Source organism: Aedes albopictus, chromosome 3 (genome assembly GCF_035046485.1).
Source record: "Aedes albopictus strain Foshan chromosome 3, AalbF5, whole genome shotgun sequence".
In the NCBI taxonomy this organism is placed as follows: domain Eukaryota; kingdom Metazoa; phylum Arthropoda; class Insecta; order Diptera; family Culicidae; genus Aedes; species Aedes albopictus.
In genome coordinates this window covers 29,725,395-29,748,431 of record NC_085138.1, presented here as the reverse complement: position 1 = coordinate 29,748,431, position 23,037 = coordinate 29,725,395, and the positions used below count along the sequence as shown (strand labels likewise).

The 23,037-nt window shown below is 42.5% G+C and overlaps 1 protein-coding gene across 2 annotated transcripts in view; it reads right to left on the bottom strand.

The window, feature by feature from the left end:
• Positions 1-380: 380 nt before the first annotated feature.
• Positions 381-23,037, bottom strand: part of LOC109419129 (poly(A) polymerase type 3) — a 76,726-nt gene continuing 54,069 nt past the window's right edge. For both annotated transcript variants that reach the window (XM_062860629.1, XM_029866483.2), the window contains exons 4-7: positions 17,127-17,866; positions 16,758-17,021; positions 15,539-16,427; positions 381-541 (exon numbers count right to left, since the gene is read on the bottom strand). In XM_062860629.1, coding sequence (XP_062716613.1) covers positions 15,996-16,427; positions 16,758-17,021; positions 17,127-17,866 — 1,436 coding nt within the window. In that variant the 3' untranslated portion in view covers positions 381-541; positions 15,539-15,995. The remainder of the gene's footprint in view (positions 542-15,538; positions 16,428-16,757; positions 17,022-17,126; positions 17,867-23,037) is intronic.

Below are 23,037 nucleotides of genomic sequence, written 5' to 3'. Positions count from 1 at the left end.
GGTACAACGGGCGAATGTGTGTTGTTTCACATTTTCTCGTTAGCTGTTTTGTATATAAATAATAGTAAAATTTATATAAGTCTTAATTTTTCTTCTTGCGTTTACCTAGCTCCTGACGACAGCTCTAGAAGTTTTATGTAAAGATGTGTGTTTGTGAACATAAATCTGTTGTTTTCTACTAAAGTCTACTATTTACAGAATGTATTTTTTTTCAGTGTTTTTCATAACTTTTTCATGAAGTAATAGTAGGTTGTCATATAGGGTTATAATTTGATCAGTGTCTGTGTGTTATCATAAATGTTTCCTAAGCTAGCCACCCCACGATACTCATCATCATTTCCTTGTTTGCTGTACTTTTTTCTTTGTTTTGTTGGTGATAGTTGTTTGTGAATTTTACTCTTACCTTAAATCGAACATGTTCTGTTTTTTGCGGCCTCTGCAACCTATATTGAAAAGATGTCTTCATTGATGTACAGCTCTTCCGCAGATCGTCGGAAGTTCAGCAATTGGCCTCTGCAGTTGTCATAATCAGCTTACGAAGCTAGAAAGGGTCACAAATCGAAAGTTATTGTCAAACATAACCACGAATAGATGAGCAATGAATCGAAGTATAAACCCAATTGTGGCGATCTAATACAGTAGACGTTCGATAACTGCAACATGTTTACGTTTCACTTAGCGAACGAAAAACCGATAACTGCAACGCCTGACAGCGTCAACAAACCGTCAACTGACGTAAAATGAACGTGAACTTCATCCAACTGTTCATTTGGGCTAACATGGCGCACCATTCTGACATTTGGCGGTGCGATAACTGCAAATTTGTTGCACTTACCGAACTTGCAGTTAAAAAGCATTGCAGTTAAACCGTTTGCACCGACCGAACGTCTACTGTATGATAGAGTCGAAACCCATCTTTCCACTCTAAATATAAAATTGAACTTGACTGGTTATCTCTAGTTTTTAGCCACGATTACTGCCAGATCAGGAAGTTGCTGACAGTAACACTTATTCAAAGAAACAATGGATATCTGTTTGAGTTTAACAGACATCCGCAGTGTGTAATTGCTGGCATTGCGTGATGGGTAGAAGGGTAACTGTGGCGCAGGTTCGTTTTTTCCGCAGACTGCTGAGATTGGTACGATGGCATAAGGGCGTATGGCATAAGGAACGTCTGACATAGACATAATTTCAGTAGATAATGAACTACTATATGCCGTCAGTGTACCAGTAGCCGCTTGTGTTCCAATAGCCGCTCATCGTCATAAAAATAATTTTCATTGGAATAAATATATACTATACTCTTCAGTCGTAAATTATTCTGCACGCGTTTTTTAGCAATGATGTTTCATAACACATCTTATGATTTTCATACGAAGCTTCTTATGAGATTTTTCATACGATAAGTCTTATGGATTTCGCTTTTCAATGTATGAAAAGCATACGAGAACTATGAAATGATGAAAAAAATAAAAATAACTGATTCATAAGATGTAAACTATGAAAAACATACGAACAGTATCCTCAGTGTATTGTTATATTGTAGATTAATAGCATTCATTCTTGCATACAAATAGTTTCTGTAGTTTAGAATTTTTTGTTTACCCATTACACTGACCATGAAACATAAATTCGCCCCATATCACCCTAAAATTGATAAAACTCGTGTCAAAATTTCATATGTCTAAAACATCACAATAGCATACACCAATAAGCAAAACATGTGAAAATTTGGCGAAGTTTTGAAATTTCAGAATTAATTGCTAAGTGGATCTTTTTTTCTGTCATACCCAATTTTTAAGCAATTTTTCTAATCTTATCAGAAATCACGTTATTCCTAAAAAAACAAATATTTTTCAACACAGATTACTATAACAATGTAAAACGGATGAAGTGCATTCATTGAAAGGTAAATTTTATCATTTTTGCATGTAGTTTTCTTTAGAAACTGTAGCCATTCTATGGTGGATCTTTTTTTGTGCCGGTCACTGTACCTGGTCAAGCTTTATTCGTAAAAGTAATAAGTACTTTTTAGAATAGCCTTCATCTGTCTACACAAGCGTGTGCAGCTTTATCTTTCTTCTCGCTCATTATCTTTGATAAACACGGGAAAGAGCGACACAAAAGAGAGGGCAAGTAGTCTTGTACCATTTGGACAGGTGTACCTATTTTGGGCACTTGCCTCTATAACTAAGCCAATTTCAAACCGATTGATTTTTGTATAGAGGTAGGCACGTACAGTATCTAACTCTGTACAAAATTTCAAATCATTCGGTTTGAAATTGACTTAGTTATAGTGACAGGTGCCCAAAATAGGTACACCTGCCCAAATGGTACAATACCCTACAAGTGGGGTTTTCAAACCTTTTGCCACGCGATGTACTTTTAGGAAATAAATTGCTACACGGTGCACCGGCTCATTCGTTTTAAAAGTTGGATCTTTTTTTTTGTTAAAATTTTTCAGATAAGATAGGGTGGGGCGGGGCAAGATGGGTCGCGGGGCAAGATGGGTCAGTGCCATTTTCGGGCGCATTACTCATGTTTTGATTATGTTTATAATTTAGATGACCAGCATGAATATACAAAAGTTTAGAGCATTGATTGAAACATTATTCATTCTCATTGGAAATAAAAAATAAAATGGTTTTTAGCCATTTTTCTTATGCGATACATTCCATATAGTCTCCATATAAACGGCCGCGGGGCAAGATGGGTCACCTTCAATTTTGAACGTATTTTTGGAGCATTCAAAAGTTATTTATTTTTTATTACAAGACTATCTCATAAATAACTTCAATCAAGCGGAATGAATGCTCAAAATTATTACATAAAATTATGATATTTTTTTAGTGAAAACATCGATTTTCAAGTCGCCTTAGGACCACTCAAATCGTAAAGTTTTTTTGTATTCCAAATAAATTTATAAAATGTTTACAAGTAGGTCTTGTTTACTCAGTATGGATATGGAGCATATATAAATGCGGAACAAATCTTATATTTTGACGTTTTTCGTTGAGAAAATGAGAATTACTTAATAGGTGACCCATCTTGCCCGCACTTTTTTCACGGCGCAAAATCGATCACTTTTTAAAACTGCTTGTTTTACATCATATTTTGTATTTAATAAACTTTTTATCGACTTTTAGCGTAGCTAACTAGTGTATTAAAGAGTAGCGGACGAATACAAACCAATACGATATTTATTTATTTTATTACAAAGTTATGGTGATCCATCCTTAGGCGACCCATCTTGCCCCGCCCCACCCTACTTTAAGAATTCTTCTCATCTTAAATCCATAAAAAAAATAACCATCATCAAGTTAGTTCAAAGCTGTTGGTAAATTTATTGTAGGTTAGAAAGTGCACATAAATAATATTTTAGTAATGCTTACATAATATCCTACACAACCTATTCGCCTATTGGGGTCTCCAGATAGTCTAGTGGCGAAGGCTATGGATCGCCAATCCGGAGACGGCGGGTTCGATTCCGTTCCGGTCGGGAAAATTTTCTCGATTCCCTGGGCATAGTGTATCATTGTAATTGCCTCACAATATACAAATTCATGCAATGGCAGGCAAAGAAAGCCCTTCAATGGACTACCCGCTCTGCGCGCAGCCACAGTTGATCAGCAGGAGTAAATCAATTTAATTTTGTATGGCGAAATGCATCTAAACTCGAATTACTTGAAATAGAAAGCTTTTCCCGAAAAAATATTCGGTAGCCTTAATAGTCGTTACCATTGTGCACAACCACTACCAAATATTTTTTCGAATAATGTGTTCCACTTCGAGAAATTTGCCTTTAGATTGTATTCGCCATACAATATTTTTGCTATTTACTTTTAGCGATTTTTCGCGCATAGAAGCTAGCGCCACATTGGTCGATGCGGAGAGTAGGAAAACAGCCGATGTAGTTAATTCATTAATAACTGTGGAAGTGCTCAAAGAACACTAAGTTGAAGCGAGGCAAGCCAAGTCCCAGTGAGGACGTCGAGCCATAAAGAAGAAGAAGAGCAACTTATTCGCACCTCAACCAACAATTTATTTCTCTCTTATCTTCTTCTTCATTGTGGCTCTACGTCCCCACTGGGACTTGGCCTGCCTCGTTTTCTCTCTTAGGCGCTGTCCATAAACTACGTAGACTTTTTTCGGCCATCTCAGACCCCCCCCCCTCCCCCCTCGTAGACTTTTGTTCATACAAAATTTTCGAAATTTGTATGGAGCGTAGACTTTGGCCAGACCCCCCCGTCCCCCCCCTAAGAGTCTACGTAGTTTATGGACAGGCCCTTATATAATCTGCAATAAACTATCATTTAGGTAAACAATAATAAATTCAAAGACAAATTCAATATTTACCTGATAAGCGTGATAAAAATCTTTCATTCACACGATTAATGACATAGCAAATTCATAATAAATTAGTCTGACGTTTTTCCCATCTGTCAATTCATTTTACGTTATCCCCCATCTACGCTATAACCTCACTCACAATTATCCAAGCTGCTCAAGGGAGTTCCCGCTGGTTAGGGTAACTCCAACATCCTCCCCCTCGTGACGCCCGAAATCCTCTTCGGAGTCACCCTCCAGAATTACATCGAGGACCGCCAGTTTGCTGACAGGTCTGGTTAGTATTCCACTTGATGTCTCAACGTTTGCTTTTCGCGCAACTCCATCCTTGCCTGGGTCGGTACGTACGGATCACTCGGCCGCGTATCCATCCAATGCAATTGCCTTTGTCGACTATCACTACTAACATTCCTGTCTTCACTGAAGCGACATCCTGGAATCACTTGATTTGCCGAAAAATTACCGCTAGATACTCTAGGATCCATTGTCGCCAAAATACGTCCGACGTATGCTGAATCAAATTCCATCCATCTGACAGGGCCTTTTTCGTGTCCACTGGCGCCTTTACTGTTTGACGAACTCCGCTGGAATGGTCGCAGGAATGGTGTGATCCGGAACTTCGGAAGTTGTGCCACCTTCGGTTGCACCGGCGTAGCCTTGTAGATACGGCACCATTGGCAGCGATTAGCTGCAGCAAAAAATGATTCGGAGTTATAGATTCCTGCTGCTCCTTGTTCAGTGGTACGAAAGTTAACGGTCGCGAGTTGTTCAGCTTCGGCGAACAGCGTCATGAGTCCCTCTTCGTCCAGTTTCCGTGCCGTAGGTAGCGACCCCAGCGCAGTCTTCAAGGACCGGACCATGCGCTCCCAACTGCCGCCCATATGAGGCGCCGCAGGGGGATTGAACCGCCACTTGGTACTCGTGTCCGTAAACGTACTGCTCATCGTAGTGTTGATTGCATGGAGTTCCTTCTGGAGCTCCCTACTTGCGCCAACAAAATTCGTGTCGTTGTCCGTATGAATCCGTGCGCCAATGACCGCCGCCTGCAGCTCGATACGGGGGATTGATAAAAGCTGCAGAGGAACAACCTTTGTTTTGGAAGCAACCAGAGCGCACCGTATCTGCCTTTTGTCACGGGTGCGAAAGTACGCAGCCGCAGAATATTCTTGTGCGCTTCCGTCTACAAAAATGTGCTACTCAAATGATTCATAGCTGTCCGGATCGTATCCAGGGAAGTAGCACCGCTGGATTTTAATCTTGTCTAAGTCCTTCGGTGCTTGTAATCACAACTTCCACCACACAAAGATATCATCAGGAATCTGCTCATCCCACTTCACTTCACTCTCCTGACGTCCCGTAGTAGTATTTTGCCTTGGATAACCAGCGACCCCACTAATCCCAAAGGATCGTAGATCCTCATAAGGAGACTGGGCATCATCCTCTTGGTAGGAGGTCTTTCACCATTTGCCAATTCTTCAAGGTCTCCTTGCAGGCTGAGATTGAAGCAGAAAGCATCTTCCCCGGGTATACACATGATATTCCCAGCAATCGCTCAAATCCGTTTTGACTGTTCATTGTTAAGGGCGGACGGGACGGTCGAGGAAATATCCGCCATTGCTCTGTTGCTACTAAGATGGTAATCTCAGATTCTACTTCATATAATGGAACAAAAATCTATCATTGTGTATGCTCACTTGCAGTGCATATGCTGATTGTTTTTCAGCCTCATCTGTGCGATAGAAATCGAGATTACCATCTTCAAAATCGCGAGGCAAATTGTTAGAAAGAGAGGGAAGATAGGAAAAATAACACAGCGTCCCGATTCACCTTAAGTGTTTCACAGTGGCCGGTTTGACTTCTCCAATCGCTTCCAGTACCTTGGGCTTGTTGGATACCCAATTTCGAATGTGAAACCCGGCTTTTTGGTGAACTTCCGCGACTTCTAACGCCAACTGAACTCTTTCTTCCTCGGTGTCGACGCTGTCCAGGTAGTCGTCTATGCAGGTTCAATCTCCACGTGCTGGGTGCATTGCGGAGCGCACCAAAGACGTCCACTGCGTCCGACAGTCTACCGAAGAAAGAGGCAGAGTCATGGCCAACCTTGATCTGGTCGGCACCGCGCTGACAGTTAGGCGTTACTAGGGGTGTGTTGTGAACTACCCGTTAGCATACTGAGGGGTAAGACTACGCACACGCTAAAGCCACACTACTGAGGGAACATTCGATACCACACATCGTCAACATAATGCCTGTTTTTGATCGCTGCTGCTGCTTTTGGGTATTCTTCCTCGTGGTCCGACGCGTTGAGATTCTTGACGTATTGCGACTTAGATGGAGAACAAGTTGCTCCGAAGATCGCCACGTCTGATGCTATCGTAACTATGGGCCCCGATGGGGAATTCCGGAAAACGAAGTAGTGCTCTCCAATCTTGCCTCCTGATCCCGACTTGCAAAAACATTTCCTGAATATCACCGGAGATCGCCACCGCTCGCTCACGGAATTTGAACGTGACGGTCAATTGTGGGGTCAGCAGATCCGGCCCCTTCAATAGCATCGTATTGAGCGACACGCCGTTGACTTTGGCTGCCGCATCCCATATCACTCGCACTTTTCCAGGTTTGTTGGGATTTAGCACAACCCCGAGCGGCAAGTACCAGATCCGGCGTGGATCAAAACTGGACATTTCCTCCACCGTGACCACGTGAACGTATCCCTTGGACTGGTAGTCAGCTATCTGTTGACGAACGCTATCGTACAGTAGTGAATTCTGCGCCAGCCGACGCTCGAGTTTCATCCGACGTTCAGCCAGGCTATCTGAGAAATCGATATCGTGTTGTTTCCATAGCAGACCCGTCTCGAATCTTCCATTTGCTTTCTGCACCGTCATTTCCTGTAGAATTCGTCGCGCTCGTTGATCCTCTAGTCCTTCAAAATTTGGAGCAACAGCGACACCTAAGCTCTCCCCCGAAAAGAACTCTTCGGCGTAGTTGTGAAGATCCAGGTCGGTAGTTTCTGCACAAATGTGCATCTGTCGATGTTGCAACTGAGAACTGACTCTCCGCTCCACGTAAGTTGCCGCAAACTACCCACCCAATGCGAGTTTTCACTGCGATAGGCTCTTGCTCCTTTCCTTCGCGCACTTTAGCGGTGGTCAGCAGATGACTATTGCTGAGTCTAATCAGCAATCCAGGGTTAGCTCTCTCGAAACCCTTCACTGGCAAACGCTACAGGTGCTTGTACTCTTTCGCTAGTATATCCAGGTTGATCGACTGCTCCGGGAGCTTCAGGTTCTCAACGGTGTATATTTCCGACAACTGGAACATCATTTCACGCAGAAAAATAACACATATTAGAACCAAATATAAAGAGACTTTGTTTCTAAGTCGCGAGGTTTATTGAATCAAAAATATATTTCTTTGTTTTCAATATTGGAGAATGGATAATGCCAATATGAGCAAGGTGATTCAGTTTTACCTTCAGATTTTCAAGAGCAGATCTGGTTGTGAACGATAACTTGCTATCAGTATAGCATATTATAGCAGCCTTCGTGTTCGATTCTCGCTCGCCTTTTTTATTTCGCTTCCACTTTCAAACAAAAATATTTTGTTTTTGAATCTAAGTCAGTGAATATTTGTTTCAAAAAAATAAATTCTTTGAAATTGCAAAATTACTTACTTTCAAAGCAATGATGTGATAGATTCAAAGTCAATAAGTATTTGAAACTACAATCAGTGCAGCGGAGGCGTGATTGTTAAATCAATGAAAATGATGCTTTGAAACAAAGACCAAATGTATTTGATTCAAAGAAAAATGGTATTAAGCCGTGGTTCAATGGTTTATTTTCTTTGATTCAAAGCACTTTATTTTTGAGTTTAAAATATTTTTTTCTGCGTGTTGGCTCTCAGGTTCCGAAATACTCAGCTTCGCTATTTGTGTTGAAGGAACTTTCTTGTCCATTCCGCTTGTCCACTGCATGCACAGCACAATGATATTGCTTTGCCGTCTACTCCTAGTTCGTTTGCTATCGCTTTCTCCAGAAGAGTTGCTGACGATCCATCATCCAAGAACGCATAAGTGTCGACGGCACCTGACTTCCCGTACTACGTGACGGGTAGTATCTTAAATAACGTCGACGAAACGGATTGTTGATGGAACCAAAAATGAAAAATTACGAACTGATTCAACGGCAACGACTTTCAGCCTGAAACAACGGACAAGAATTGGAACTTGGAATGTATTAAAAAGACACTACACTACACCAGAGGTTGTACAGACTGAACGATCACTAACGGACAACACACGAAACACCCAGTGGTCCAATGGAGAATTTTCCATTTGAAGAAAAGTTTTCACCAACTGGAGCGGGAATGGAACCCACACTCCGAGGTTTACGAAACGCCTAGACGACTGATGCCTCTAACGCCAGCCCCACAGCCCTAGCCCAGCAGGGTAAACTGGCACAAATAGCCAATGAGGTATGCCGTAAGAAGCTTGCGATCCTAGGACTGAGCGAAGTCCGTTGGCCGAATTTTGAAGAACACAGATTGGCGGGTCAAATTCTGCTATACTCTGACCTACGAGGCGAATACACTCCTCGTCACCGTGGAGTTGGTTTCCTGCTCAGCGCTCACACCCAAGCTGCGCTCATGAAGTGGGAACCTATTAATGAGAGGATAATTGTAGCCAGATTCAGAACACGGGTTCGAAACCTTACCATGATCCAATGTTACGCGCCAACCAATGCTGCCGAATTGCAAGACAAAGAGAACTTTTACAGTCAATTGAATGCTGTCGTGTACAAGATTGCGAAAGGTGATATCAAGATCCTCATGGGCGACTTCAACGCGAAGGTTGGTTCCGACAACTCGGACTATGAGCACGTCATGGGACGCCATGGTCTCGGAGAAATGAGCGAAAACGGAGAGCTGTTTGCAGAGTTTTGTGGCAATAATGACATGGTGATTGGGGGATCGCTCTTTCCTCATCGACCAGTGCAGAAAGTGACATGGGTTTCCCGTGATGGCGTCACGGAAAATCAAATCAACCACATCTGCATCAGCCGAAAATGGAGAAGGAGCCTTCTTGACATTGCGTCCGCCCAGTCAACACACGATCGCATATGATGTTGAATAGGATGCAAAAGTGGAGGCGATATATGCACACTTTACACGCTGTTAAATGGAAGCATGTACGCATAGCATTTTATTCACATCATATAAGACTTTGTGTTAGCTGGGCGACCATCATCTCCTAATCGGTGAGATCCGACTGCGCATTGCCAGGATCCAGCGACAGAAGGAGAAAAACGGGCGCCGGTTCAACACACGCTGACTGGAAGACGCTGCGGTGAAAAGCTACTACGCACCCGGAGAAAGCAGTGGATCACAGATGACACCTGGAGGAAGATAGAGAAGCGAAGGAACGCCAAAGCCGCGATAGAGCGAGCGAAAACACGAGGAGTCAAAGCCGTAGCCTATCAGCGCTATTCAACTCTCGAGAAGGAAGTGAAACGCTCATGTAGACGGGACAAAAGAGCGTGGGCGGGCCCCTTGCCGACGAAGGCGAGAAAGCCGCAAACACCGGCGACAACCGTCTCCTCTACGATGTCTACCGTCGAGTTAGTGGGACCAATATGAATGCTACGATGCTCGTGAAAGACTCGTCTGGACAGTTATTGAAAGACGAGGTTGACCAGCTCAAACGCTGGTTCAAGGACTTTGAAAACCTTTTTCATGTTTCGACCACACTATCAACATCACGGCATGATCCGCCAAGAGTTCCACACATTACCCGTGTCAACACCGAAGTTCCTTCATTGCAAGAGATACAAACAGCCATCCGTAACATGAAATCAAACAGAGCCCCCGGAGGTCGATCGCATGTTAACCAAGATGCTCATACAGTGTCGGACAAAACAATAAGACCACCGGTCCTATTTTTTTTTTTTTTTTTCACAGTGATTACGGTGGTAGCACACTGTGCTGATGTTCTACACCGCACCCTTTCCCAACGTTTGCTTCTATGAGCCTCTATTTTTGTTTCAACACACAGAAGTACGTAGGCATATCGTGGCCCAAGTCGACACTGTTTTGGCCTGCGTTGAACAAAAATAGTTTTAATGAAAGTTTCCCATTATTGCCGTTTTCACTAGACCTGGAGATACGAAAAGAGTACGTAATCTTTCAGATGCAGTTTGCCAGACGTACGCAGAAAATGACATTCATTAAGACACTGTTGCAAACTGTCTCAGAAAGTTACGGTAGAAGATTGGAAAGTTTTCAATTGGTCAGTCAGTCAGGAATTGCCTATGTAGTGTAATGGTCACACGGTTTGTATTTGTCTTCTTGTTTGGTTTTGTGGTAAGGTTCAATATGTTTTCCTCCTCGTTAAGTCAGTTGCCGTATGTTTGTTTTTTACTTCATCAAATCAGTCGAACCCCGTATGTTAAAATATAGACGATCCTGTGTCAAATCGTTTTCTTGATTTCGCTAATCCTTTTCTACTTTTCTGTGTTCATCTCTTGTGTACCTAAATTGGCATCGGTTCAAAACCCACCGAAACATGTAACTAAACTTCTGATATTTTTTCTGTTGGTGTCATAATACCATCTAAGATAAACAAAAAATACGCCAAGTTGGTCAGCCAAATTTTAAAATAATAAAGATTGCTAGTTAACTATTATGTATTCTTCCCCCTATAAATACTATGAAAAATATTCAAACTCGTTCAATTGGCCTATCGGTCCTACCTAGATAAACCATGTCATTTTCTCAAGCGTAGCCTAGAAATGTCAACCTAGTCATACACAAGTAACGTTGTTCAGTTAATAAAAAGCAGTCGGTTTTTGTCCAAAATGTCACGTCGAACGCATTGACGTCAACAATGCGTTCAAGTGTTCGCACGTTAGCTTCGAATCTATCAGCACAATTAAGTGCTGCAAATCTCCTTCCCATTAATTCTTCGGTCGATTTTAATAGCTTTGTTTAAAGAAAATATGTACAACTAACATTGTAAAAATTCGAAAAAGCGACTATGACATTAAAAATAATAAATTACTAATCAAAATCAACCGAGAAGCGTGGGAAATAGAGCCCAAACTACATTTTGAAGTCAGCTGGCTGTAAAAGGTTCCAAAACCTGTCACAAATCCTATAATACTTTTATTAGGATTTGTAACGATCATCAAAACCTTCTCAAATCCAACTGACTTGGAACTATTGCTTGGGAATAGACTCTAATGAGCCCCGGCGGATCCTCCATGACATAATTAAATTAATTAATTATCGATTTTTGCGGCTTAACCAGCCGAATGGAAGTTTTACTTTATTCCAAAAGCTAGACTTTACATATACTGGCGTGAGTGAGAAATGGACAAATTGAGGTGAAATTTGCGAAAAAGTTACTCGTCCTCTCGGTGAGACTCGAACTCACGACTCCTACTCACTAGACAGGCGCGTTGCCGCTACGCCACGAGAAGACTCGAAGACGTAGCTGCTAACCTGAATTCAAGTTCAACACAAAATTCCGAGGTTATCTTTTCCACAGATTGCACCCCTTTCGGATGGAATGAGATGTACATCCACACTACGCATATATTGTATATGTAAAGCCTAGGCGAGAGCGCATTGTTTTTGTGTGTTGGAAGTCCACACACCTCTCATCGACGACTGTGTCGAAGAGATCGCGCGGTGAGCGGAAAGCTTCCAATGGGTCGCGACGTTCTCAAACGACCGGTTACGGAACATGAGTCCGTTGCTCGATGACATAATTAAATTAATTAATTATCGATTTTTGCGGCTTAACCAGCCGAATGGAAGTTTTACTTTATTCCAAAAGCTAGACTTTACATATACTGGCGTGAGTGAGAAATGGACAAATTCGCCTTGACGGAGGCTCTCTGAGAGAATTGCGCTGTGCGTGAAAACAATTTTTTTTAACATGGGAAAGGATAGGAGCTGCATTTTCAAATGCTTCTAATTCTTTATAGAAATTTTTTTAAGCAAAACGTTCTTAATGTTATCGAATGAGATTTTGATGCGCTATATTATAGACATAACATTGTGATTTAAAAACTTTTTGTCTAAAACCAGTTATAGTGTAGCTAATTGAAAGTATATTGCAAAACATTTACTCTTTTTTCAATCTGAAGTCCCTAAAATATTTTAGAAGCATTTGAAAATGCAGCTCCTATCCTTTCCCATGTTAAAAAAAAATGTTTTCACGCACAGCGCAATTCTCTCAAAGAGTTCCGTCAAGGCGAATTGAGGTGAAATTTGCGAAAAAGTTACTCGTCCTCTCGGTGAGACTCGAACTCACGACTCCTACTCACTAGACAGGCGCGTTGCCGCTACGCCACGAGAAGACTCGAAGACGTAGCTGCTAACCTGAATTCAAGTTCAACACAAAATTCCGAGGTTATCTTTTCCACAGATTGCACCCCTTTCGGATGGAATGAGATGTACATCCACACTACGCATATATTGTATATGTAAAGCCTAGGCGAGAGCGCATTGTTTTTGTGTGTTGGAAGTCCACACACCTCTCATCGACGACTGTGTCGAAGAGATCGCGCGGTGAGCGGAAAGCTTCCAATGGGTCGCGACGTTCTCAAACGACCGGTTACGGAACATGAGTCCGTTGCTCGATGACATAATTAAATTAATTAATTATCGATTTTTGCGGCTTAACCAGCCGAATGGAAGTTTTACTTTATTCCAAAAGCTAGACTTTACATATACTGGCGTGAGTGAGAAATGGACAAATTGAGGTGAAATTTGCGAAAAAGTTACTCGTCCTCTCGGTGAGACTCGAACTCACGACTCCTACTCACTAGACAGGCGCGTTGCCGCTACGCCACGAGAAGACTCGAAGACCTAGGCTTTACATATACAATATATGCGTAGTGTGGATGTACATCTCATTCCATCCGAAAGGGGTGCAATCTGTGGAAAAGATAACCTCGGAATTTTGTGTTGAACTTGAATTCAGGTTAGCAGCTACGTCTTCGAGTCTTCTCGTGGCGTAGCGGCAACGCGCCTGTCTAGTGAGTAGGAGTCGTGAGTTCGAGTCTCACCGAGAGGACGAGTAACTTTTTCGCAAATTTCACCTCAATTTGTCCATTTCTCACTCACGCCAGTATATGTAAAGTCTAGCTTTTGGGATCCTCCATGTTTATCGAGCATGTCTGATGCATACGATCAGCCATACTCCATCTGCAGCAGCCGGTTCTCGATGAACCGTTGGAGGCGCATTAAAGTGTTAAAAAGGTGATATGTTTCACTAAAGAACACTACATTACAATAATCAAAATGAAACTCCTTCACTTTAATACCGTCAACCCCTGCGAACTTGGCCAGGGAATAAGACCACCGGTCCTATTTCATACAAAATGGCCAAGTTTGACGATATGGTACTCGGTTTCTAGTGGACCGATTTGGCTGAAATTTTGGCAGCTGACATGAATTTACGGGAGATTTGATCTGTATTAAATTGATTGAATCCTGTTCAAAGCTTCCAAAGTTACAGATGTACGGTGCGACAAAATAAGAACACCAGATTTCTATGCTGGTTATTTGTGGTCAATTCAAGTAAAATGCCCCCAAGTTTAAATGGCATTCTTAATTTTAGTAGTAGTATTATCAATCATCAATCATCAGAAACTCTGATATATCCTTTGGTAATGGCAATCTGAAAGTGGTATTTTGTCGTTTCGTATATTTGTAACTTTTGATGTAGTGAACAGAACTCAATCAATTAAATACAAATCAAAATTCACGTAACTCCATGGCGACTGTCAAAATTTCAGCCAAATCGGTTCACTAGAAACCGAGCATCACATCGTCAAACTTGGCCATTTTGTATGAAAAATGGTTGGTGGTCTTATTGTTTTGTCCGACACTGTATATGGCCCCGTAGTACCTATCTGCTCAACTGATGCATCAATTATTCTACAACAAACGGGAAACCGCGACATTTCTAAACGACTAAGTACAAACCGTATTAGTAAACTTACTCAGAAAAAGTGTCCTGAAAAAATGCGGGCGGGCGTCATGTTACTGTGCATCGTTCTCAAAGTTCTCTGCAAATTGATCTGTACCCGAATACAGGAGAAGATTGGCTTTCGACCGTCTAAATCTCGAGCACTCAGGCGCAAAGGTGTCCATGAGTAAATCATCATTGTGTGGCCGAAACCGCGTTTGAAGAAGAGGTTTAAGGAAAGCACCAGCGAACCAGGAAGAAGCAGTAGCTATCGTGGCAGGCAATAATAACTGTTTTCAGGCAAGAATACTGGAAGTGATAGGCCCAGGACCCGATCTATCCGAGGGGTATGCAATTCAAGGATGGGAACACTCATTTGCAAAGCGTTACACTCACTTGCAGTTTTCTCAGCTCAGAAGCGTGCAATCAAAAAACGATGTAGGACGACTATGGACGACTTTTGCCTGGTGATTTTGTCTGAAAGTTTGCCGAATAGAGTAGGAGTCGCACACGCATACCGAAGTCGTGAGGGAGCTGCGAAGGCAACTCTCCACGAGGTGAATGTAAATTACACTCACCTCGTGGAGAGTCGCTTGCACAGCTCTGTCACGACTTTGGGATTCGTGTGCGACCCCTACTCTATTCGGCAAACTTTTAGACAAAACCACAAGGCAAAAGTCGTCCATACATCGTTTCTTGATTGCACGCTTCTGAGCTGAGAAAATATCAAGTGAGTGTAACTCTTTGCAAGTGAGTGTTCCGATCCCTGATGCAATTTAGTGAAGATTCAATAGAACGGACTGTTGCCCAGCAAGTAACAAATAAGTATGTGAAATGCACCAAGAGGAAATTTCAGCAATTGGACTTTTCGACCAAATCGCATAACAAAATTCAACAACATTTTATTGTATTTTTATGATTATTCAATATTTATTGAAAACGTATTTTTCGATTCATCGCCCTTGTGGGATATAGGTTTACTTGAGCATCGATTCTATATTTGGCACTTTTCAGCTATATCTCAATCATTTTTCATTCAACTACATAAATGTATCATGTATCTTAAGTAATACAAAGAATTAAGTTATTTAGTAAAAAAAAATGGGTGAGTTTTAGCTGATACATACCCCAAATAGAATCGCTGCTGAAATGGCCCAACTCCCTACATAATACAAAAGAAACAAATAACATCAAAATGTAGGTAGAACTTACTTTGAACTTCAGCATACTGCATTCGGTTCCCATTGGGGTAGCTACCGCCGCCGCGACCATCACCTCCTCCACTTTCCTGGCAAGCCTCATCATCATCGTCCCCATCCAGCACCACCATCGGCGGTTCGCAATGTTCGTCATCGCGGTGGTGATTAGCACCGTAACCGTCACTACTGCTGTTGATGTTGTGATGATGTTGATGTTGCTGCTGACGCTGCTCTTGCTCTTGACCGTAGTGAAGAGAGTGATGGTGCGGCGGGTACTGCTGGCTACCACCATTGTTGTAACTCGGGCCTTGCAGGAACTGATGCTTCTGCTGCTGCTGGTGCTGCAGATGATGATGATGGTAATGCTGGTGGTGGCTAACGTTGGTATGATTGCTACTGCTGTTGTGGTGGTTGTTGATGCTGATATAGTGAAGGTGATGTTTGTTCACCTTCCGGAACGGATTCGGCTGTCATGAGCAAACCACCTCGGTAGCGGTCTGTGCCTGTGGTGGTGGCTGTTGTGGTCCGGGATTGGCGGTTTGTGTCGGGGTCGTCGGAGTCTGTGGAGCGGCTACGACGCCGCCACTGGTCGCTTCGGACGAGGAATCGTCCAGCACCAGCGTTGTTGTGTTGTTGGTCGAAGTCACACTGCTGTCGTTGTGGTTCATGTGGTTGTAGGAGGTGGTCGTAGAAGTGCTAGAAGGTTCCGCTGGGGAAGATTCGACGTCTGGTGCGGCAGTCTGGCTGCTGCTGCTGTTAAGGTTCTCGTTACTACCGGAGATGTTGTGGTTAGTGGTGTTCACAGACGCTACCGAAGTGTTGTTCGCTGCAGACACGGAACCCGCTCCTTGCGACGAGGATGACGACGACTGCGAGGACGCGTTCGATGGAGACTGCTCGAACTGAAATGAGATGGGTAGCGCGGGGGACACGCGGTACAAGAAAAGGGAAGGAAACAAAAAGAAAGAGAAACCACACAGATTTTGTGAATAAACACAAAACGGCAACATGGGTTAGATGAGCTTTGGCTTTAAAACTGTTCGAGGACTTTTTGGGCGATTTTGAAATGTGAAAGTGAGACTTCGTCGGAACACTCAGCATTGAGTGATCACGTAAGCTAATACAGACACCGAATCAGATCAGGAACAGCCAAACAACCAAATAATAAAGGTAACAAAAGAAAAAGAAAACCCGAAAGTGTAGGTAGCCACGAGGGATTACGAATCACTCACAGAATCGTTCCTTCCTTTCTTGTTGACGGTCGCAAGATGCAGATGCTCGGACGAGTGCCGTTTCCGAAGGGTAGTGCCACCAACGCTGCCGCCACTAGTGTTGGCAGCTGCCGCCGCGGCCGCTATGCTGGATATCGTGAGGCCCGAGTCGGAATTTTTACGTTCCCGCTTGAGCAGGTTCGGATCCAGATATTGGCTCAGTTGCTTCCGCCGGACGTGCCGCGCTTCGATTTTCATGCCGTCCTTCAGCAGTTTGATGTGCACCTGGGATGAGAAGTAAACAGGAAAGAATTTAGCATGTTAATTACCTCGTTTGGCATAATGCCATTTGATATGATGGTCATTTGTCTTCCATGATGAAATACTTACAGCATGTTTGTGCACGGAATCGGTAAAACTCTGTATGCTTTCCGTCAGATCCACGTTCAGATTCTCCGACCGTTCGAACTCCAGTCCGATGAACCACAGCGAGCACAGGGTGGCCAACGCCCTACCTCCGTCGCTCTCCCGCTGCCGCTCCGTTTGGTTCTGCTCGTGCTGTTCGAAGCACTTCGGATTGACGTGGGCCAAATTAATGTGCTGATTCCGCTCCAAGTTCAGAATCAGATAGCGAATCTTCGATTCCACCAGACCGCACCACTCCAGATGATCGTCGGCGTTGTTCGACGTCACCAGCAGCACAATGAAATGCCGATACTTGAAGAAGAAGCTCGGCGCCTCGAACAGCTTATCCCAGCCGGCCTTACTTAGCATAATTTCGTCGGTAATCTGCATACCGCGGTTGAACTCGTTCAGCATGACCTTCCGCGTCGAGCTGGACACGTTGAATGTGGAATTTTGCTGCGGATAGGCCGGCGTGATGATCGGCATCAGGTGGAACCGATCCTGGACGTTGACCCGCGGATCCCACACCTGGAAGCCCAGATTGACCGTATCGGGTTGCTTCAGCAGCACCGGCTGGGGCCACTTCCACCGGGAGAATACTAGGAAAAATTTGTGCACCAACGTGGCAGCTACCGCATTCGGGTACAACTGACAGGTTCGGGCCACCAGCATGGCCCACGACACGCCACCAAAATAGCCCAGCGAATTGGAGTAGATTCCGTGCTCTGAAAGGGGAAATATTGTCCGTTATTGTTATTATAGATAACATATCAAATACATTTTTTGTAAAATCAAATAAAATGAACCCTTATTTTATTGAATTGGTTTTGTTTCTATAAATATAGGAAACTTTCATCTCATCTGGTATTCTTCATAAAGTTCATTCTGGGATTTTTTTTTTTGAACTCTTTCTGGCGTTCTGTCAGATTTTTCTTCTGTGATTACTCCAGAAACTCCTGAATCATCTTTTAAAAATATTGAAGGAGTTTTTTTATTTCTCCTGAAGTTCTTTCTGTGCCTTTTTCGGAAATATCCTCTGGTGTTCCTCAAAGAGTTTTTTTTTTTAATTCCTCCTGGACCTTCTTCTGGGATTTCTCTAGTAGTTATTTTTAAAATTCCTCCAATTGGTATTCATCCTTACCAGTATTTTCTGAGGTTTGTAAGATTTTTCCTGGAATTTCTGCTGCTGGGGAATTTTGGGATTCCTCAGAGTTCTTTCTAAAATTCCTCAAGATGTTCTTTATGGGGTTTCTCCTGAACATTATTGTGAATTATTCGCAAATACCTTCTAAGATATTTCTTGTGGGATTTCTCCCAGAAGGTCCTCCTGAGATTCCTCATGGAGTTCTTCTTTCTGGAGTTTCTTCTGAGATTTTTCTTATGGTTTTTTTTCAAAAAATTCTTTTGGGATTCACTCAAGAGGGTTATCTGAGATTCCTTAAAATGTTTCTTCTGAAATTGTTAAAGGAGTTCTTTCTGGAATTTCTCCTGGAGTTCGTTCTATGCCTTTTAAGGACTTCCTTATGGGATTCTCTCAGATATTTCTATCTGAGACTCATTCCATGGAGGTTTCTGCTGCTTTTATGATTTCTCCTGGGGTTGTGTTAGTGTTTTCTCAGAAAAGTTCTTGTAACATTCCTCTAAATACTGCGATGACCCAATTTGTCAGTCCTCGTTTGCATTTTGGCAAAGAATAAAAATAGAAAGAATGCCCTCTATTGCCTGTTTCTATACAAACGTCAAGCGACAAGACAAGTGGCGCTCTCTAAATGTTTCAAGGTGAAAGCTCTATGTTATAGTGTTCGTGATTTGTCATAAGAGAAGATGATGTGCGTATGTTTTGGTATCCGCATAGAATCAGTAACACACACTATTGCATGAAGATTGAACTTTCATCCGCAGATAGCGCTGCGGTAGTGTCCCCCTGAGCATCAGCGGAGTGGGCATTCTTGATATTCTTATTCTTTGATTTTGGGCTAATCGGGTTCCTGGCGAAATCTGTATATTTTTATTAGCTTTAACAATAGACACATTGTTTCAATTCCGCCAAAACAGCAGCGAATAAAGGGGGAAAAGATCTATGTTCAAAAATTGGAGTGGTTATTGGAAGGAGAGAAGGAAATGGATTTTTTGTGGAAGTGTACCCAACTAACATTTATTGTGAATGTAAACGTCAACAAAGCGTCCTCAATACGGCTTGATGCTGAGTTACTGTGTTGTGCATATGGACGGAAGCTTCTATACAAGCCCTATACCAATGAATCTGGCGAACTTACCCCCGATTTCTTCATCCTGGCTTAAGCGTTAAACCAGGTTTAACTATATGGGTAAGCCTGGCTTACCGGTTGAGCCGAGGTGAAGAAATCGGCCCTTAATCCACATGTATATGCTGTGCGAGCAGCTTTATGCCACGAAGTCATAGCTCTTTTCTCGGCTCCTATATAACCACTAACTGAATAATATCTTGAGAAGGCGCTTTTTCAGCCTTTTCGCAGTTGTTAAATAATAGTTTTACGGCATCCCCAAATTAAACGATTAAATATAATTAGGTTATGGATACTGCGTGACGCAATACATGGGGAACTGGAATTATCACTTTTAAATTTGAATTATTAAAATACTTGCCGCTACTTGGAATTGAACGTCCGATCTCCGTATCCACTGGTCCCGATGATGCCCTCGCTGCTACACTGCTATATATAAATAGCATAGAAAATAGCCCGTTTTGTTTTACTCCAGACAAGGCTTCATAATTGTGCCACAAGAAACCTTACCCAACTTCATCTTGCTGCAAAAGCTTGTGAAACGTCAAACACAATAATGTTTACATTGAACAAGCTGTGTGGTTGCGCCAACAAACTCTTCTTCACAGCTTCTAGCTGAAAGATTGTTCTTTAACCCTTTGGAGCCGGAGGGGTCATATACACTACCCGTCATAAGTACGGACTCACAAAAAGTATTGCAACAATATTGCATCACCCTGACTCACCTCGATATCTCCAAAACCTGAGGACTTACAAAGATGCTGTCTTCAGGAAAGTTATTCAGAAGACCAAAAGCAACAACTTTTCTGAAGGCAACATTTCCGTAGGTGTGCTGGTTTTAAAGATATCGAGGTGAGTCAGGGTGATGCAATATTGTTGCAATACTTTTTGTGAGTCCGTACTTATGACGGGTAGTGTATGACCCCGGCGATGAAACCGAGCATAACAAACGTGTTCGACACCAGCGAGGTTGCGTCGACAGTGGCGAAAAAAATCGGCTCCAGAAGGTTAAACGGCTACGAAGCGCTGCTGTTTTGTGTTTTGGCGACATTACAAAACGTACTGTATAAAAGCAGCAGTTTTAGTGGCTGGGACTCTTACTCGATTTGCACATCTTCCGGTAAATCTTCCGGCATTGAATTAAAGTGCAATAAAAGCAACCCAAATAATTTCACAACACAGAGATGGATAGCTGTAAAGAATTTGTGTAGTAGTTATATATCCCGCTTGAAGTTTGTTTTGACAATAATGTTTACATCCGACAAGCCGTGTTGGTAAACCAGCAGTTTCTTTATTACAGCTTCTAGCTGTAATGAAATCGCATAACGGCCTTTAAAGCGCTGCTGGTTTGTGGATTTGTCAGTATTACGAATTGTACTGCATAGTAGCAGCTGTTTTGTTAGTGGGGACTCCTATTCGATTTGTTCAAGTTTTCACATCTTCCGGGAAATCTCCCGGAGTTGTAATAGAGTGGAGTAAAGGCAGCCCCAGTGACAAGCAATGGATTTCTGAAAACCGAGTTTGGTAGCTGTATGGTGCTTGTTTTACAGTCGTGTATTAGCTTATGATTTATATTTGACTAGCTTCCCTATTATTCAGCGTTGACTGCTTTTATTCGATGGTTACACAACAGAAAGCAAATGACTGAAGCTTATAGCGCTGAAAATGTTAGTTTGGTATTGTGTTTTAGACTATCAACACCAGTGCGAAGTGAGCAGTACAGGTAATGAAACCATTCCATGAATTCTTGATTGCTGATTAATTTCAAACAGAAATTGCTGGAGGAATCCCTGAAAAAGTTCCTACAGAAGGCGTTTGTGGAGGAATCGCTGAAGGAGTGAAGGAGATGCTGAAGGAGTGAAGGAGATGCTGAAGGATTGCTTGAAAGAGTTCCAGGAAAAATCCCTCCAGCAACTCCAGAAGAAATTCCTCGAAGAATACCAGGTAAAATCTCCCTATCTGGAGGAATCCGCGAATGAACTCCAAGGAAATTTCTGGAGAAATTCCTGAAGGAGTTCCTGAAGAAATCCTTGAAGAAATGTGTGAAGAAATCCCTGAAAGAATTTTAAGAGAAAATCGTAAGGAGTACGTAGAGGAATCTTTTAAGCTATTCCTAGAAAAATCTCCAGCATTTTCAGGAGAAACCGTTTAAGAAATTCCTGGAAGAATCTCCGATGAAAAAGTTCCTGGAGAAATCTCTGAAGGAGGTCCTGAAAAAGATTTTTCAAGAAGAAACTACTGCAGCACTTCGTGGATGAATCCTTGAAGAATCTTCTGGAGAAATGCCCTGAAGGAGTTCCTGGAAGAATCCGAAAAAAGCAGTTTTATCGGTCCCAGAATTTGTCGTAAATTTAACCCGTTTATTTTCCATGATGCTTGCTCGTACAGGCTGCGTTTGTGTTAGATTATAATTAGAAGGAGTTCCTTGAAGAATTTCTCAAAAAATTCCAGAAAAAAATCCATCATGGAACTCTAGGCGAAATACCTCCGAATTTCTGGTGAAAAGCCTTTCAAGGACTTTCTGGAGAAATCCATGAGGGGTTTTGCGACGAGTCCCTCAAGGAGTTCTCGTAGAAATCCATGAAGGGCTTCTGGGAAAGTCCCTCAAAGAGTTCCCGTAGAAATCCACGGAAGAGTTTCTGGAGAAATGCCAGAGGGAATTCAAGAACAAATCCCTGGAGGACAAATTCCTAGAGGAATCCTTCAAAGAGAAATATCTCGAGGAATTCCAGAGAAAAATCCCTAAAAAAATTCTAGAGGAATCCCCGAAGAATTCCTTAACTAATACCTGAAGGAATTCCTGTAGGAATCCCTAAAAGATTTCTTGGAAAAATTCATAAAGAAGTTCTTGGAGAATTCGATGAAGGAATTCCTGGAGAAATCGCTGAAGAAATTCCTGAAGGAGTTCATGGAGAAATTTTTAATGGAGTTCCTGGAGAATTATCTTCAGCAATTCCAGGAGAAATCCCTCAAAGATTTCCAGGAAGATCCCTGAATAAATTTGTGGAGGAGTTCAAGAATAAATTTCAACAGGAATCCCCGACGAACCCGTAGAGCATAGGTTCCCAAACTTTCAGGTCGCTCGACCCCCTTTTGCCAGCAGACGTAGTTTTCGCGACCCCCCCATAGAAATTCCCTCATTTGTTGTCTGTTATAGTAAAATATTTTACTGTCCCTCGCGACCCCCTGGATGAAGGCCGGCGACCCCCTGGGGGGTCGCGACCCACAGTTTGGGAAACCATGCCGTAGAGAAATCACCACCAGGAGTATCCCTGAAAGAGTTTATGAATCCCTGGAAAAATCCCTGGAGAAACCTCTGAAGAAGTTCTCAGAGAAATCACACAAGGAATTCCAAAAAAAACGTCGAATTCTAGGAGAAATCTTTTCGGAAATTTCTGAAAAAAAAACTATTGGAATTGGAATCACTGAAGGAAGTGTTGGAGGCATCCCTGATGATATTTCTGATATAATTGATTAAGCAATTGATTAAGAATTGCTGTAGGATCTCCTGGAGAAATCTTTGAAAGAATCCCTGAAAAATTCTAAGAGGAATCCCTGAAGGAATTATTAGAAGAAACCATGAAGAAAATCCTGGATGAATTTCTTGGAGGAACTTCTAGAGGAGTCCTGAA